The 16,747-nt window shown below is 40.4% G+C and overlaps 1 protein-coding gene across 1 annotated transcript; it reads left to right on the top strand.

Annotated features, from left to right (window-relative positions):
* The first annotated feature begins 130 nt into the window (after positions 1-130).
* On the top strand, positions 131-15,811 carry cyp27a2 (cytochrome P450 family 27 subfamily A member 2). Its single transcript, XM_084922152.1, has 9 exons — positions 131-475; positions 1,113-1,303; positions 2,134-2,333; positions 2,423-2,620; positions 2,713-2,876; positions 6,461-6,627; positions 12,617-12,698; positions 12,773-13,009; positions 14,413-15,811. Exons 1-9 carry the CDS (start codon positions 224-226, stop codon positions 14,527-14,529), a joined length of 1,608 nt encoding a protein of 535 aa, XP_084778278.1. The 5' UTR covers positions 131-223; the 3' UTR covers positions 14,530-15,811.
* The last annotated feature ends 936 nt before the right edge of the window (positions 15,812-16,747 follow it).

Consider the following 16,747-nt stretch of genomic DNA (forward strand, 5'->3'; position numbering starts at 1 on the left):
TTCTTTAATGCCAGAAGCTCTGATAAGTTGTGTTAATGAAAAACGTTGTGACATGTGAACCCCACAGGCGTCACAGCCATGGTTCATGAAACCTGACCTGCATTGCCTGAAGGGGTGGATCTGTACAATGAAAGGTTTGTAATCAAACTGCGCTCCAAGCATATAAATACGCACATGCTCTGTTGCACACACACAATCGGCTCTTTCACACAGCGCTTTCACCATGGGCTTTCGGGCTGCTGCAACCTGGTACCGCTGCCTCCCAGCGCTCTGCTCCGGGACAGCGCTTCGGGTCGCTCCGGTGCTCAGACCCGCACCCTTCGCTTCCATCCCGGGCAGAAGAAACCTGAACGTGCAGACAGCAACTGAGGCGGTTAAGCTGAAGAGCATTGATGACTTACCGGGGCCCAGCCGGTCCACCAGTATGTACTGGTTGTTGGTCAAAGGATACGCGGAAAAGATGCACTTACTGCAGGTACTGGAAGAGAATTTAGTGGCTTAAAACAACAACAGCAACTTTTTAACTGTTTGTACATTTGCGCTAAAGAGTAGAACAAGTATGAGATGACCTTCAGCCGACAACAAAAACTGTTTCCACGGCTGCTGCTAGTGTTTCGAGAAAACGCATTCAGGGATGTTACTTTCTTTTGAACGAACATTTTGGCTTTTTTGTTCACTTTTATTTCTATTGGCTCAATTTTGTATGAAGTCCAGCCAGAATGAAAAGAATTCGCAAACAGTTGCCGCCGGGGTGATCGAGCCGTGCAAACTAAATGTGGGACAGAGAGAATGACTTTTAGGTGGTTTCATTTAAACATTTTGCTTAGTTTAGATGTATGACCTCAAATTAAACAGGTTTGGTATTAAGTTTTTAGCTATAGAATAGTAATTATACAGTATAATCTGAAAACAGCTTCCCAAACTCCTTCTAAAAAAGCTTTTCAAAGTGTTAATCATATTAATTATTATTTAGATCAATCTATTTAAAAGTAGTGTGAATAAAAACCTAAATCTAAAAAGTAATGAAATTAGTGATTGTAATTAAACAGATATTCATGTCCTCATTGTCTTTGTTATTGTAAAATAGACTTTTAAATAATTCAATTTTGTAGGGCTTACAGAAGCGTCTGTATGGGCCCATCTGGCGCTCCAAGTTTGGCCCTTTTGACATCGTCAATGTGGCGACTCCTGACCTCATTGGTCAGGTGATCCAGCAGGAAGGCCGCTACCCAGTCCGAGTTGAGATGCCCCACTGGAAGGAGTACAGGGAGCTGAGGGGCCAGGCCTACGGACTCCACGTAGAGTGAGTGTAGATGATGTCAAAAAAACTTTTATTCATGTGTCCGAAATTCTTTACAAACAGCCAGGGACCCAGAAGGGAACCCAGAGGAGCTCCTCTGACTTATAATCATCAAATGATAATTTCAAATATACATTTTTCTCTGACAACATAGTATTTGTATATAGTATTTCATTCTATTATATATAGTATCTTATTATTATTACCTTATCCTGTTCCAGTTTTGCTGCTGTAATTTTGCACTGTCCACTTTCTGCTGTCCCATGTGTGGGACTAATAAAGGCTTATCTTATCTTATCTTATCTTATCTTATCAGCTATAAGTAATTCTTAAATTTTTTGGAAAAGAAAATTGGTAAAGTTAAGCCCATGTAACAACCTGGTGGATTGTGGAGGCAACCATTGGGAAGAATCTCTTTAAGCTAAAAAAAAATCTGATTTCATAAAAGAATACAGGCGTTCCTCAGGGGTCCTTCATAGTACAGGTATGTATATAAGAACATTTAACGAGAGAAAATGTCTCTGCGGAGTAGTAAAGGAGTGCTGAAACTGAAACAGAAACTGGCCAAAAGTTTTTTTTTTTAACAGCCATAATTCTCTAATAAACTTCATCCATCAACTTTTTTTCTGTGTCGTGGGGGTAGCATCCTGTTCTTCTTCTTCTTGTTGTTGTTATTATCCTTTCTCGTCTCTGCTAATTGATACTGACTATAACATAGAGTTTATAAAACCAAAAATTATAAATTGTCCTTTGATTTTGGCAAAACCTGCTACTGGAGTTCCTCAGAGTTTTGTTACTGGTCCTTTTAAGTTATTTCCCTTTTAATTTTACAGAACAGGACCAGAGTGGTATCGCATCCGCAGTGCCCTGAACCCCAAGATGCTGAAGCTACAGGAGGTATCGGTCTATGCCTCCACCATCCAGCAGGTGACTGGAGATCTGCTGCAACGCATTGAGCTCTTACGAGCTCGCAGTCAGGACCAAGTCACAGTTTTGGACGTGGCAGCTGAGCTCTACAAGTTTGGCTTTGAAGGTGAGAGGGACAGCAACTAATCCCAAAGGGGGTGTAGGTTAGGGTTTGCAACTCTTTTATTTATGTATTTATTAATATTTTATTTACAGGTATATCCTCCATCCTGTTTGAGACAAGACTGGGGTGCCTGCAGGAGGAGATTCCCCATGAGACTCTTCGCTTCATCAAGGCTCTTAACGACATGATGACGTTTGCTGACATGGTGCTTCTCTTCCCACGATGGACCCGCAACATCCTCCCCTTCTGGAAACGCTTTGTTCAGGCCTGGGATGACCTCTATGAAGTAGGTATGTAACAGAAAAAAACACAAAAGGGAAGATTTCTGCTGTTTTGGGTTCGCTTTAAGTTCATTTGTATCTTTTATGTGTTTGCACGGCAGCTCAGATGCTCATCGACAGAAGAATGGCTGAAGTTGAAGCTCAGGTGAGCAGGGGTGAGCCTATAGAGGCCATGTACCTGACCTACCTGCTGTCTTCTGGCAAACTGACCAAAGCGGAAGTCTACATAAGCGTTACAGAGCTGATGCTGGGAGGAGTCGACACGGTGAGGAAACAAAATGCTGTAGCATCATGCGTCTGTTCTTCATCCATTCGTTCACTATTGGTAGAAAGAAAATTTTGGTTAACTGTCACAGTTTGAGCTGCTCCAAAATGCCTTTTATTTTTCCTTTTTATTCTGTAAACCAGCAGTTACTGACATCTTTTAAGATTAGTGGGTCAAAAAATGAGCAGAATTAGGGAGTGTGTGTCTGCTAACATAAATTAATACAGTGTAAGCACGTGATTAAACTTGTTTGAGAGGTATCGAATGGAGAATCAATATATTTTGATTGAGTGATCTTCTCTGTTAGAAATTGATGAGGGCTGTGTGGTGGTGTTGGCAGACAGCAGTGAGACAGGTGGAGCTCATTCTGGATTCATCCAGAGAAGCCAGAGATTTAGTTTACACTGTGGACTAATCTCTGAGTAGACATCATGAGCTTGCTATAAAAATGAACTTGGTTGCCTGAAATGACTATCTTACATGACTTGTGCTGGCCCGATTTTATTCATTTTTTAATAAGATTATGGACTTAGATGATAAATTCCATCCTTTTTTAACACTCTTATGCTGTGAAAGGTTTTTTAGAGTGATAATCCTCTTCCTACCTTTACTTCTAAAATGACTCGGCCCCTCTGATTCTCCTTTTTTAAAAGATCATGTTACTGGCCACTTTTAATGTCATCAGCTCTAAGAGGTGTTTGTTGCCAGTGTGCAAACTCTTTAAGAAACAGGGTCTGCGACATGTGACCTACAAACCTCAGCAACACAATTATTTGTGCCTTATTTGACACTGAATCTGCTAGCTGAACCTTTATTTTATTTTCCTGTGTGGACTCATTGTTAAACTGTCTCCAGGCAGTTGACAGTCATCTCCGTCTTTCCCACAGGATTTGTTAGATTCTGATATTTGGGACGTATGAGTGAGGAAAGCGGTTATTCATCCATATTACGTTACACTGCAAAATAACCAAACCTTTTCCAAACATGTTGGCATCTTATGTGCAACAAACAACAAAGAAGTTACAGATAACCTCTGTGTTGCTCATGTAGAGAACCTAAAAGACTGCTATAGCTCATTTAGCACACAAAATTCAAGGTGTGGACTTGTTTGTCTTGACTTCAGTCTGACTCAAGCTTTTCAGCCTCTCACTCAACCTCCACCTCCACCACAACCATGTAAGCTTTGATTCACAATAGCAAAAACACTAGATTTCCAGCTCTGTGTCCTCTTGACACGGGTCGACAGAAACCGGCGGCCTGGACTGACTGCAATCAGTCAGTTAGATTTAATGGTGAGAAAACCAGCAGCAGTGATTTGTTTTTGTTTTACCCAGCAATGTTTTTATGTGAGAAGCGAACACACATTACTTACAGCAAAATTGTTTCAGTTTTGCCTGAGGGAGTCAAAACCTCTGGTATTCAAAACAAACACAAGCCCAGTAGTGATCACATCTGGTACGGCACGTACAGCAAGCTGTCACAGAGCCCGTTTGGCGGCATTCCCTGGTGAGGTTCAGGCTTGTCCCCATCCTTTGCCGCAAGCTGCAAGTTGGAAGTTTGAGTAATCTGGACATCTTGGTTATCCAAGGTGGGCAAAGATAAAGCTCACAATGTTTAATCAGTATTTGTACGCTGTGCTAGTGATAGAGGAAAAATAACAGGCTTAAGGTTAACTTAAAAGGAAGGAAGATAGGGTCCATTATTTTAAGAAGTTTCCTTTTCACATACAGCAAATTTCATGATTCATCCTTTAAAATGTTTAAATCAAGTGAAGAAGATAGCTTTCAATCAAGCCATCTTCTTTTTAAGATAAAAGGGATGGTGAACGAGATGAAAATGTGGTGAGGAGATAGTGACTTTGGGTTTTAAGATAAGATGTGTCTGTTCCTGAAACATTGTTGATTGTGTGTGCTCACAGATGGGAAAGAAAATTCCAGAAGACTAGAAATAATTGTTTTTCTGGTTTTTACTGTGTGCCTTTCTCTGTTTGCACTTCTTTCTTATCTTCACCGTTCTAGTGAAGTAAAGGCTAAAGAGCCCCCCAAAACATGAGTACTTTTTAGACTGCAGTTTCTTGGGTGGTCCAACTTTGTGAGTGGGAAATCTGAGTTGAGCGGACTCTGCTGATTCAAATGCTCACTGGGAATTTGGCAATTCCAACTTCAGACTTATTCAGGCCAAAAAGTCCTTTGAGTTGAGTTTGAGTTGGCTTCAGTATGGTGTCTACAATGGTAACAAGAATGATAAGGGAGGGAGCCTGTTTATTGGGGTGTGTGAGTGTGTGTTGCAAGGACGTGCCTTTAAGGTGTATGAATGTGCCAGACAATGATTATTGGGGAGTGTCGTGTTGAATCCCATTAATCTTATGTCATACTGAGTTGAATTTGAAGTCATGAGTGAAGCGGAGCCGTTTGCCTCGGCCTTGGAGTGTGAAACTTAAATTGCTTATTTTGCTTCTGATGTCAGTGATTGCTGCTGAATCAGGGAGAGAGATGTAGTCTGACCCAGCATGTATGTGAATGTAACAAAGGCAAGCCAGAAATATTTAAAGTATACTATTATTTGAATGTAACAGAGCAGATGTTTATTGAACTGAAGCTAATGCAAAGCAGTGCATAGAGGGGAAGAGTCTCAATACAAGGATGTTAGAGTGTTACATTTATAGTGAGCTTATTCATTGTTTTAGTAACATTTCTAAAGAGATCAGGCCATAAGAAAACCTGCCAATAGCAGAAAAGCCTCTGCGTGTCCTTTCTCAGAACACAAATGTTTCACCCCTCACCTAAGAGGGTAATAAAATCTTATGGAGAGTAATTTAATGTAGGTGGTACTGAGAGTTGAGCCTTCAAGTCAAGAGAGTTACTTTGGGTCACATGAGCCAAGGTGTGGTCCATGACATGGGACATTACCATCACAGGGGTCAAGGTGTGGATCCTCTGTGAAAATTGCCCTATCCCGCCATTATGTGAGCAATTAGGTTACACGGGTTAAGGCATGAGTGGCGTTTAAATCGCCTGAGAAGGAATCTGAAGACCGGAATATCCTTTCTCCTGTAAGTGCAGATGTATGGCCAAGTCTCGTCCTGTGTTGTGCCGTGGGTATGTGGTTTGGTTTTTTGGTTTCTCCTGTGTGTATTTCAGGCCCTTAAGACTGCTGTGAACTGAGAACCTACACAAACATTCACAGATTTCAGGTCTTATAGTGCAGTAGTTTCTCATAATGCCTCCCTGTTTACATTTTCGGGTATTAGAAGCTAACCTCATGCTGTGTGTTTAGACTGGAGTTTTCTTTTTAGTTCAGTTCAGATAGTTCGTGCCACCCAGCTGCTGAGCTCAGGAGTGTGAAGGAGGTGTACACAGAGTCAATAGGAATTATTTTAGCAGGATGGGAAAGAAAAATTATCCCTGCAAATGCTGAGTAAACATCACAAAGAGACACTATAGTGTTTTTTGTGTTGTAAGCATTGATGTACATCAATAACTTGCACGGTAATAATCGTTTTAAGTTTTTTGTGATGTTTTTACCTCTAATTTTTACCTACGTATCTACTCAACCTCTTCCATTTTTCTCCCACCTGACTCCAGACGTCCAACACCTTGTCATGGGCTTTGTATCACTTAGCGAGAGACAGCAGGGCTCAGGATCGACTTTACAGCGAGGTGAATTCGGTTTGCCCAGACAAGCGGGAGCCAACCATGGATGACCTGAGCAGGATGCCCTTCCTGAAGGCCGTCATAAAGGAGACATTACGGTGAGCTGACAGCTATTTGCGTCTGTCTCTCAAAGGAGTCAAGTTTTTCTTAACCGTAAGCATTTTAACCGAAGACCTGATGGTTTTAAAAACAAGTCTGTAATTCATAAATGATCTACAAACACGTGATGTATTTTGCATCTCCATGCTCGAAATCATCAAGTTGGTGTTTTGCACTGAATGTTTTCAAAACTTTGCTGTCCACTCATCCAAACTACACAAGTTAGTGATGTGAAGTCATTCGTGACAGGGAACAGTTTGAGTTTGAGACAAGCAGTAACAAGATTTTGTGAAAGCTGGGATTTTTTGGATGCCTCTCGTTTACTTCTCGGATGAGAAATTCCAGTGAGTGCCAAAGCTCCTCATGTAGGTTTTCACACACAGGTGCTAAATCCTGCTGGAAGACTGAACTGGCAACTTCATGAAGGTTGCCAACAGAATGATAAAGTGCTCTGAAACCTTCTGCTAGACAGCAGAGTTTAATTTGGACATGATAGAAGGAATAGTTCTGCAGGCTTCTTGAAGGACATTCAAAGCTCTTATTTGGATGTTTCTGCCTTTTGTTCTGTTCTCTGTCAACATGATCCCACACTGCTTCAATAATGTTGACGTCCAGGCTCTGGGGAGGCCAATCCATGACTGATTGTGTTCCACTGTTTGTTTTTCTATCCAGGTATGATTTTACTGCATTGGCAGTGTGTTTGGGATTATTCACATGCTTGAAAATAAAGCTGTTGTTAATCCGATGCTTTCCAGCACTTTAAAAGCCCTTTGGAAGCAAATTATAGAGAAATGAGGGTTGGCTCAGGACTTTGATAGAGTATTTTATGAGAACGGCCCAACCCAGCAATGTCAAACTGTTTTAAGATCACTTACTTAGACAAATCAGAGCTGCATTAAAAGCAACATGTGGTTAAATCAAGTTTTAGTCTTAATAAAATCGTGCTTTTGCAGCCCTATGCCTCAGTTCCACAGGTTATAAGCGTCAGGATATTTAGAGGTAAAAGTTCAAGTCTGTGAAAACCTTCAGCTACATATGCATGCTGGCTTTTTTCTTTGAAAATCTGATTAAATGAAGCACACACAGGAAGTTCTCATGCTGAATATGTTGTTTTGGACGGTTTCCTGCTTCTGTGGGTGCAGAATGGAAACCTGTGTGGTATTTGCAAATATTCAAGTGGCTGCTTGTGCACTAAATGGTTTGCTCAGTGTGTGTCACCTTTGAAACTCAAAAATTGCTGTGTTGTTCTTACACTGCCACACACCTTAGATGACTAAATTTCAGAGAGGTGTGTTTTTATGAAGGAAAAAAAACCGTAACAATCTCGAGGATTACTGATGGCGTTTGCTGTGTTCCCGCGTCTCTGTCGTCTCTGTGACAGACACCTATCAAAAACCCTCAGTCAGCAAATCACATCACAGTAAGAATAAGAGCAAAATACACCTCTGCCAAGGCTGAAAACTCCCTCCATGCCAAACTCAGAATACTGGTAGCATTTTCTTGAGCAATTAAAGACAATACCATCCTTAAAAAAATAAATAAATACATTTTGGTATGTACTTTTAAAGATGGCCTGTATTTGTATAGCGCTTTTCTAGTCCCTAAGGACCCCAAAGCGCTTTACACGTCCAGTCATCCACACATTCACACACTGGTGATGGCAAGCTACAGTGTAGCCACAGCCACCCTGGGGCGCACTGACAGAGGCGAGGCTGCCGGACACTGGCGCCACCAGGCCCTCTGGCCGCCACCAGTAGGCAACGGGTGAAGTGTCTTGCCCAAGGACACAATGACCGAGTCTGTCCAAGCCGGGGCTCGAAGCGGCAACCTTCCGATTACAAGGCGAACTCCCAACTCTTGAGCCACGACACAAAACATTTAATTCTGTTCTGCCTTGCAAGACTTCTGCCACAAACCCCTGGTGACGGATCCAGTTTCTCCAGTCACTTCTAACTTGGACCAAGTCCACCTCTGGTATCATATTACAAGAAAATGTGTGCTCGAGTTCCTGAGAAATCCTCACATCCTCTGTGGCGGTAATAGTAATCTGTGGTGGAGTAATGGTGCATTTTCAACACGATTTGGTCCAACTGTGACCTCAAACATTTACTGGCAACTCTGATCATGACACAACAGGAAAATGAAGCTTTTCTTTTGAGTTTTCACTGATTAACTTTGTCCTCCTTTTACAAGTTGAACTTTATTCTCAATCAGTGGATTAAGTTCTTTCTAACTAACAGTGAGTTCAGGGTCAAACATGGGTCAGAAAATGAAGAATAATACTAAGTAAGCAATTCTTAAGCCACATAGCTGTGTCATTATTTCTTTCCTTTTTTAAAAATTTAAATCAATCATGACAGTGACAATGCCAGAGTCAAAAAATCCTTCGGGATTATTTGCATTTTTCACCCATCCCAACAGGTTTTATCCCACAGGGGCGATGATTTGATTCAGCCTGTATCATTAAGAGGGGTAAAGGTTCACAAGGTTAAAGTTACATATTTCAGTGTTTTTGCACTTTGAAGGTCTTGTACTAATTGATTTATTGCGAATGACCTCTTGTGACCCATCCCCAACAACTTCATGTTCCACACTTGATGAACTGCTCTGTGGAGAAGCAGCCGTGGCTAGAGCTTTCAGAAAAAAACGAGTCCAAATCTGCCCGGAAAGCTACTTGTGTACTTAGTTGCATACAGTTTTTTTTGGCCTCGGTGGAGCTCTGTCTGACTGCCCTTCTAGTTTAAAAGCAGTTGTATGGTGGTGGTGGTGTTTTCTTTATTTTCTGTGTTTATAGTTAAGCTGTTCCAGCCAGATTGGTAGTGTTATGAAGGGCAGGCTCAGTGAGAACCATCGGTAAATTAAAGCTGGTTTTATCTGTAAAGGACAAATTGTTCCAGTAGTCTGCTCTGACCCATCCAGTTCTCCCATCTGTAACACAATACCTCCATGCATACACAATGTTTTCACAGGACTCTGTGCAGCCATGTGGAAAGCGAAGTACCTGCCATCATTCAGTAGCTTTTAGGAGCAATAACTTGCATTAATGGTTTTCTTTATGACTTTATCAGTCTCTCACATCGTTGTGGAGGCCCAGTCTTCTTTAGTTCTTTGAGATTTGAGGTCATTTGTTTATGCACAGTACTCTTAAGGTCAACAGCATCAGTCAGGTTCGGGTCTGGAGTTTGACAGGACCACTGCTGTGCTTGGGATCATTGTCCTGTTGCGTGACCCAGTTTCAGCCAAGCTTGAAGTGTCAGACAGATATCCTCAGGTTTGACTCTAGAATATTTTGGTATACAGAGGACTTCATGGTTGACTCATTTACTGTAAAACAAACCTAAATCATCACCCCTCCACCATCGTGCTGACAGCTCGTATGAGGTGTTTTGTGCTGATATGCTGTGTTAGGTTTTGTGCATTTTGGCCAAATGTCTCTACTTTGGTCTCGTCTGTTCTCACCCTGTGGAAAAAATTAGTTCCTACATTAAATTACCGTCAGATTTATGAAACGTGTACTGGCCTATTTTCTTCTTAAAACTGTGCTTATGGTATCAGTCAATCAAGTCAGAATCATTTAGAATCAACAGCCTTGTGCTATGGAACGCCAGGACTGCCATAATGAATTAATTAAATACACTATTAAATAATTAATTAAATGTGGCAATAATTAATTAAAATTGGAAATAATTAATTAAATAAATATTTACGACACATTTAATTAATTATTTAATAGTGTATTTAATTAATTCATTATGGCAGTCCTGGCGTTCCATATTGTGCAACCTCCATGCAATTTGCATATCATCTGCAGATTGCTCCGCCCGCATTTATCAATCAATCAATCAATCAATTAATCAATCAATCAATCAAAATTTATTTATATAGCATGTTTAAAAACAACAATGTCGATCAAAGTGCTTCACAAATTAGGAGCGAAGAAAATAATTTACCAACAGCAACACAAAACAACCTAGAAACCAGCCAAATGATAGTCAACTAACTTAAGTCAAAGCCAAAGTAAAAAGATGAGTCTTTAAGCGAGATTTAAAAGACTGAATAGACTCGGAAGTGTGAATGGTAATAGGGAGATTGTTCCATACTCTAGGTGCTGCGATAGCAAAGGCACGAGCGCCTCTGGTTTTAAGCCTAGACCTGGGCTGCATTGAGAGCATCTGGTTAGAAGATCTTAGTGCTTTTTTGGGGTTATACAAATGGAGAAGTCCTATTAAACAGCTAGGTGCCGTATTATTAAAAATTTTACAAGAGAGTAAAAGAGTAAAATGATCATACATTCTGGTACCTGATAAAAGGCTATATAATGAACCATGTACCTCCACGTATTGTACCATGTATGGAGAAAGCAGTGACAACGTTGTAAGAGGAAGAAAAAAGTCTGACGACTGTAGAAAATTCAATAATAGAGTGCAGCAGAAAGAGCTGAGTATATCTCCATTTTCACTCTCACCTATGGTCACAAGCTTTGGGTTGTGACAGAAAGAGTGAGCTTGCGGATACAGCCGACGGAAATGAGCTTTTCCTTAATGATAGTATTTAATTTTCATTGCATGCATTAAATTTTTTTTTTTTTTTGCAATTCTGATTATCTTGTGGCTTATGGCCTTTAGAAAAACTCTAAATAATAACCAAAAGGTATCAATATTGTTGTTGTTACTATTAATATTTTAATATTCACTTGTGGTTTATAGAGCATTTAAAAGTAGAATGGGAGGCAGAGCCTTCAGCTTTCAGGCCCCTCTTCTGTGGAAACAGGTCCCAGTGGAAGCAGTAATGCTGGATTGTATGTGATTATGAGAATAGTTTTCCACTTCCTCACTTTCTATTTACAGCTTCTAGACTTCTAACTGTTACAAACAAAACAAGATCATATGACTCCTGTGTCCTTGCTGTTCTCTGAGATGCTTATGATTTATCCATCTGTCCTCTTACACGTATCCATTTTAGGGTTGCAGGCATGTTGGAGCCTATTCAAGTTGGCACGGGGTGAGAGCTGGGGTACATCCTGAACTGTTTGTCAGTCGGTGTCAGAGTTGTTTGTAATTTGTTATTCATGTGGGTTCTTCATATTTATGTCCTTGGAACACTAATAAATTTGGCCCTAGCATTAAACAGTTGTACTCTCAGGTCAGGGTAAATGCATTCAGACTGGTCTACACAGTATTTTTTCCACTCTCCTTGCATTTGGTTCCTCCTTATTTCTCTCTTGCCTTCTGTTTGAATTTATTTTATATTTTTTTTGTCGGTCAAAGCACTTTAGAAGGTGCTTTATAAAAAAAGTTATTTCAGTTAAAAGAAAGCAATAAGAAGAGATCATTTCAAGGAAGTGACTTCCTGATTAATTCATTTACTGAAATAAAGAGTTTGAGTCTGATTAGACTTTGATGACGCTCCATAGCAGAGCAAAGTGTACCGAGGGTCTGTCCAGGGTCTGTCCAGGGTCTGTGGAGTACACTTAAATTACCACATATGTTAGAATTTAACTGCCAAGTCTCATTTTTTAGAGCTCTTGTACATAAGAAACACTGATTGTTTGGTTCTGGGGGAATTCTTTTTTAAAGGGATGCTGTCACTGCTCTGAATACACCGTGATGGTCTAATGAACTTCCTCAGTTGAATGTTTCTTCCAGGTTTTTGTGAATTCTGAAATAGTTAATGGTTTCTAAGACTGTCTCTACTTAACAATAAAGAGCAGAAGAAGAAGCAGAACCCCCAACCATGAGGGGCAGCCAATCAGAAGAATCAAAGTCATGCAAAGCTCCTATAGTAGAGCAAGAATGAAAACACCTAGTTGGAAGTGAGCTGAATCAGCCGTCTTTCAGTAAACATCTGCCCTTTTTGGCCTCACGTATTTTCTCTGTCTTCTGATGCAGTTTACACAAAAACCAACATGTCAGCTGCGATTGATTACAAAGCTGGAAACATCTCTCATGTCTTATTGGAGGCTGATTTGTTTCTTTCTTCCTCAACCAGCCTGTATCCAGTGGTTCCTGGAAACGGACGCTTTGTTTCGGAGAACGAGGTGATTCTGGATAACTACTGGTTCCCGAAGAAGGTAGGAAGACACGGTTACACACATACACTCGTATGTCTTTAAGCATCTCTCTAAAATAAGCCGTCTTTTTCCAGACTCAGTTCCATCTGTGCCATTATGAAGCCTGCCACGATGAGTCCGAGTTCACAAATGCTGAGCACTTCCTCCCAGAGCGGTGGTTTCGCAGTGACACGCCGAATAGCCGCAGCGACAGAGCCAGGCCCGGCTTCTACCAGCATAACCCTTACAGCTTCATCCCGTTCGGCGTCGGGGTGCGAGCCTGTGTGGGGAAGAGGGTGGCAGAGATGGAGATGCACTTTGCTCTGTCCAGGGTGAGTGATGCAGAGCTAGTGCTTTTTTAAGGGTACCTTTTGTACCCTCTGCACAATCTTTGCACACAGGGGGGGCAGCTGCGTTCCTTGCGAGGATTGCCCTTTTCCAGCCTCCCTCGCCTGCTTATAGAAACCACCATGTGGTAGAAACTGGCATTGCATGAAAGTACAGCCCAGCTAGTTTGACTTGAGTTAACATCCCTTTAACCCAGAACACTGTTGTAGTTTCTTCACTTTCTGTTGATAGTATTAGGTAATTTTGAAAGATTGTTGGCTTTTTCTCTGGGTTTTTTTTTGTATTATTGTAGGTTTTAACTTACAATATAAAGCATCTGAATTGAATTGAACTGAAATATTTAAAAATATTTTTAAACCCAGGACTAAATGTTCTCTCCAAGTGAGGACAGCTGCAGTACTTTATCTTTCTGCAGTCTACAGATGCTGGCTGAGCAGCAAGACACTGATAAACTGGAAATAAAAACAGTAATAAAATGATTAGCGAGTCCTTAGAGGGAAATAAAAAGAAGAAAAGCTGCAAGAAGGAATTTCTGCAAAAATGCCAAACAAAATAGAAAAGCTCCTTCTTTTGGAGCTCCAGCACTTGAATGCACTGAGACATGTTGTATCACTTCCTCTGTCTTATCTTTATCACTAAGGACGTCTAGTCTAGGCTGTTGAATACTTCTGAAGAAGCCGGCTGGCTTAAAGTGGCATTTCAGGCTGCTGTTAAAGGTCAGCGCCTTTTGAGCGCCACAGATTTTATATTTTTAACCTTTTCGTTCATATTTAAACGGCGGACGGTCGCGGCAGATGGCTGCCCCTCCCTGAGCTGGGTTCTGCTGGATGTTTCTTCCTTTTAAAAGGGAGTTCTTCCTTCCTTTCTACACACTGATGCAACCTTGTTGCGCTTTAGGGCATTATTCTTTTCATCGACAGATTGCCTAATCTTAAATAATCTGTCTCAGCTGGTTGAAATTTCTATAACTACGACCTGTTATATCTGTATTCAAGTCATGTCATAGATATGAGCATATGAAAACAGATATGCTGAAGAATGTTTGGGCTGCTTTCAGAGATGAGACTCTCCCTGTGGTTTGTGTGTTTTGACATTTTCAAAAGCCAGGTTGCCTAATTAGCGTTTTAATGCAAACATCAGTCTTGGTGGTTGTGGTCAGCGTTGTTCTGTTTTCGTGTTAAAAACAATTTTAACCCAATAGGTTCAATTGTTTACAAAGTGAATTTATAAAGAAAGGAGAAGTGCAGTTTAATGCACTTTTAGTATATATGTTATGTTCTGCAAATCAACAGAGTAAATAACTTAGGTAATCAAACATTTAGCTACAATCGGAAGCAGCCGATTTATGGGTAAATTTTTTTAACACAGTCCTGCTATTGCTCTGCAGCTGATGCAGCATTACGAGATCCAGCCTGAAGATGGTGCACCGACAGTGGAGGCCAAAACTCGGACGTTGCTCATCCCCGCTAAGCCCATCAACCTGCGCTTCCTCCCCAGAGCCTGAAGATGGCGCCAGTGATGGCAAGCAGCTCGTACATTCACAATAAAAGTGCTCCCAGAAGTTTCTTTCTCAGTGTAACTTTAGTTTGAGCAACAGGCTAAAACTGCACAGAGGTACAAATGAGTAATTAGATAAAAATTTAAGGCCATTTCTGGTGTTTGCCAGTCTGGGTGTGGTGCAGTAACACATCTGAGCCTTAATGGTGCAGATTCCTGTCAGCAGCTGCATTTAACAAATTTCAGCAATGATGGTAGTGAGTAAATCCTCAAGCCAGGTTGACACATGCAGGGATTTCTCTTTAGGAACACATTTAATGGGCACATTTATCATTTTAAAGAAATAAGCTCATAATTTATCTACACATTTATCTTTATATGTATTTATATTACCTTAGCTAACGTCTGTTATGGTCTTCCTTTATTATTTCATAGTTGTTGTCATTCTGTTTAGTTTTAGCCCTCTGGTATAGTTCTGGATTTTCTGAGAGTTTTTCAGCAATTAAAGGCATGTTTTTTGTTTTTTAAACCTCCTTTAGGTTTGTGCATGTGGCTCCTCAATTTATTAACCCATAACAGAATTTGCAAAACAGATGTTATTAGTTTTTAGTTACTACTCAAGTATAACTTCTTTGCACTGTCAGAACTGAGAGTACACTGGCTCTTAAAGCCGTTTAAACACATTACTTTATTTACTTTCATTAACTTTTACACTGACTTTGAGTTTGACATTGACTTTGGCTAAAGTGAATCTCTGAAGTCTTTGATGATGAACCAGTAAAGTGAAATTTTTTAAGTTTTTAAAGATTTTATTTGTGCATGTATTTACACACAAAAGAGCTGTTTTATCTTTCATAAACATATTTGTGCAGGAAGTAATTTCATATTTTTCTTCCTCTTTCAGAGAAGCCAGAAAGAGAGAAAAAGGACTTCTCTGCAGAGTTTAGATGTTCACACAAAATTGAACCTAATGCCCAAATCTTGCCTTCTGCATTATATAATCACTGTAATTGTATAACAATGAGTCCTAATATCACACTGTGTGTGTGTGTGTGTGTGTGTGTGAGAAAATGCCAGTCTAACTTCAAGCACTTTGCTTTGCATACCTGTTTTTATCTATCTCTTTGGTGCATATAAAGCTGGAGCAGGTGGGGCTCAAAGATCAGATGTTGGAAGTGTGAAAATACTTATGCAGATGGGTAGTGCACACTGCCCCCTTGTGACAATAAGGAGGAATGGCAGGCTGTTTATATATTTAAAGGTGAGGTTAATAAAATATTTTACACCGATCACTGTTTGTTTTGCTGTAAGCTCAGCATCAACCACACAGAGGAATAAAGTTGGAGAGAGTGTGTGAATTTACTGAAGGAAAAGGAATTTTTGAACAATTACAATATCACATGTAGACGTGGTGATTGTGATCCCAGTAAAGATGAAATGTTTGTGTTTTTTCTAAATAAATCAAGTATTTTCTTTATTTTTGACTTTTTAATTCACATTCACTGCAGTCTGGCCATTCCCCTTTAACCTCTGACATCACAAGGCTTTGGCTTGGCTCAGTGGATATTTGTGTTAACAGGTAGCTTAACAGATGTAGGTAAGTGTACAGTATTGTGCAAAAGTCTTAAGTCACCCCTCAGTTCTTTATATCTTCCTATTAAAATGAGAAATAGGTGCAGCTACTGAAACATGAAGCATGCATGAAAATAAGATATATAAGGTAAAAAACAGTGTTTTGCACAACTCTAACAAGCTTGAAAGTCAATATTTGTTGTGACCACCTTTATTCTTCAGCACAGTCTGAACTCTCTTAGGCAGCTTTCTTGTCATGTCTTTAAGTCGTCTTCAGGAATAGTTCTCCAGGCTTCTTGAAGGACATTCAAAGCTCTTCTTTGGATGTTTCTGCCTTTTGTTCTGTTCTCTGTCAACATGATCCCACACTGCTTCAGTAATGCTGAGGTCCGGGCTCTGGGGAGGCCGATCCATGAGTAATAGTGCTCCACTGTGTTGTGTGTGTTTGTTTGTTTTTTAAATTCAGGTATGTTTTTGTTTATGCCGCTGGTATTTGAGAGTGTGTTTATAAACTCAAAACAAAAACAAGATGTCTCTATCCAAACATCAGTTTTGGCTCTTTAAGCCATTGTTAAAGAATGCAAAGAGAAGGCATGACTGTACATGCACGAGGAAAATCAGGGACATCTACACAGTGTTGCGTGAGTCCTGTG

Source organism: Perissodus microlepis, chromosome 23 (assembly GCF_051167445.1).
Source record: "Perissodus microlepis isolate ML-2025 ecotype Zambia chromosome 23, ASM5116744v1, whole genome shotgun sequence".
In the NCBI taxonomy this organism is placed as follows: Eukaryota; Metazoa; Chordata; class Actinopteri; order Cichliformes; family Cichlidae; genus Perissodus; species Perissodus microlepis.

What these genes read in the sequence shown, in the direction of transcription:
- cyp27a2 (XM_084922152.1), top strand. Translation starts at nt 224, where the DNA reads ATGGGCTTTCGGGCTGCTGCAACCTGGTACCGCTGCCTCCCAGCGCTC. An exon ending in TGCTGGGAGGAGTCGACACG is followed by an intron (nt 2,877 to 6,460) that starts GTGAGGAAACAA and finishes ACCTGACTCCAG; the next exon opens with ACGTCCAACACCTTGTCATG. An exon ending in ACTACTGGTTCCCGAAGAAG is followed by an intron (nt 12,699 to 12,772) that starts GTAGGAAGACAC and finishes GTCTTTTTCCAG; the next exon opens with ACTCAGTTCCATCTGTGCCA.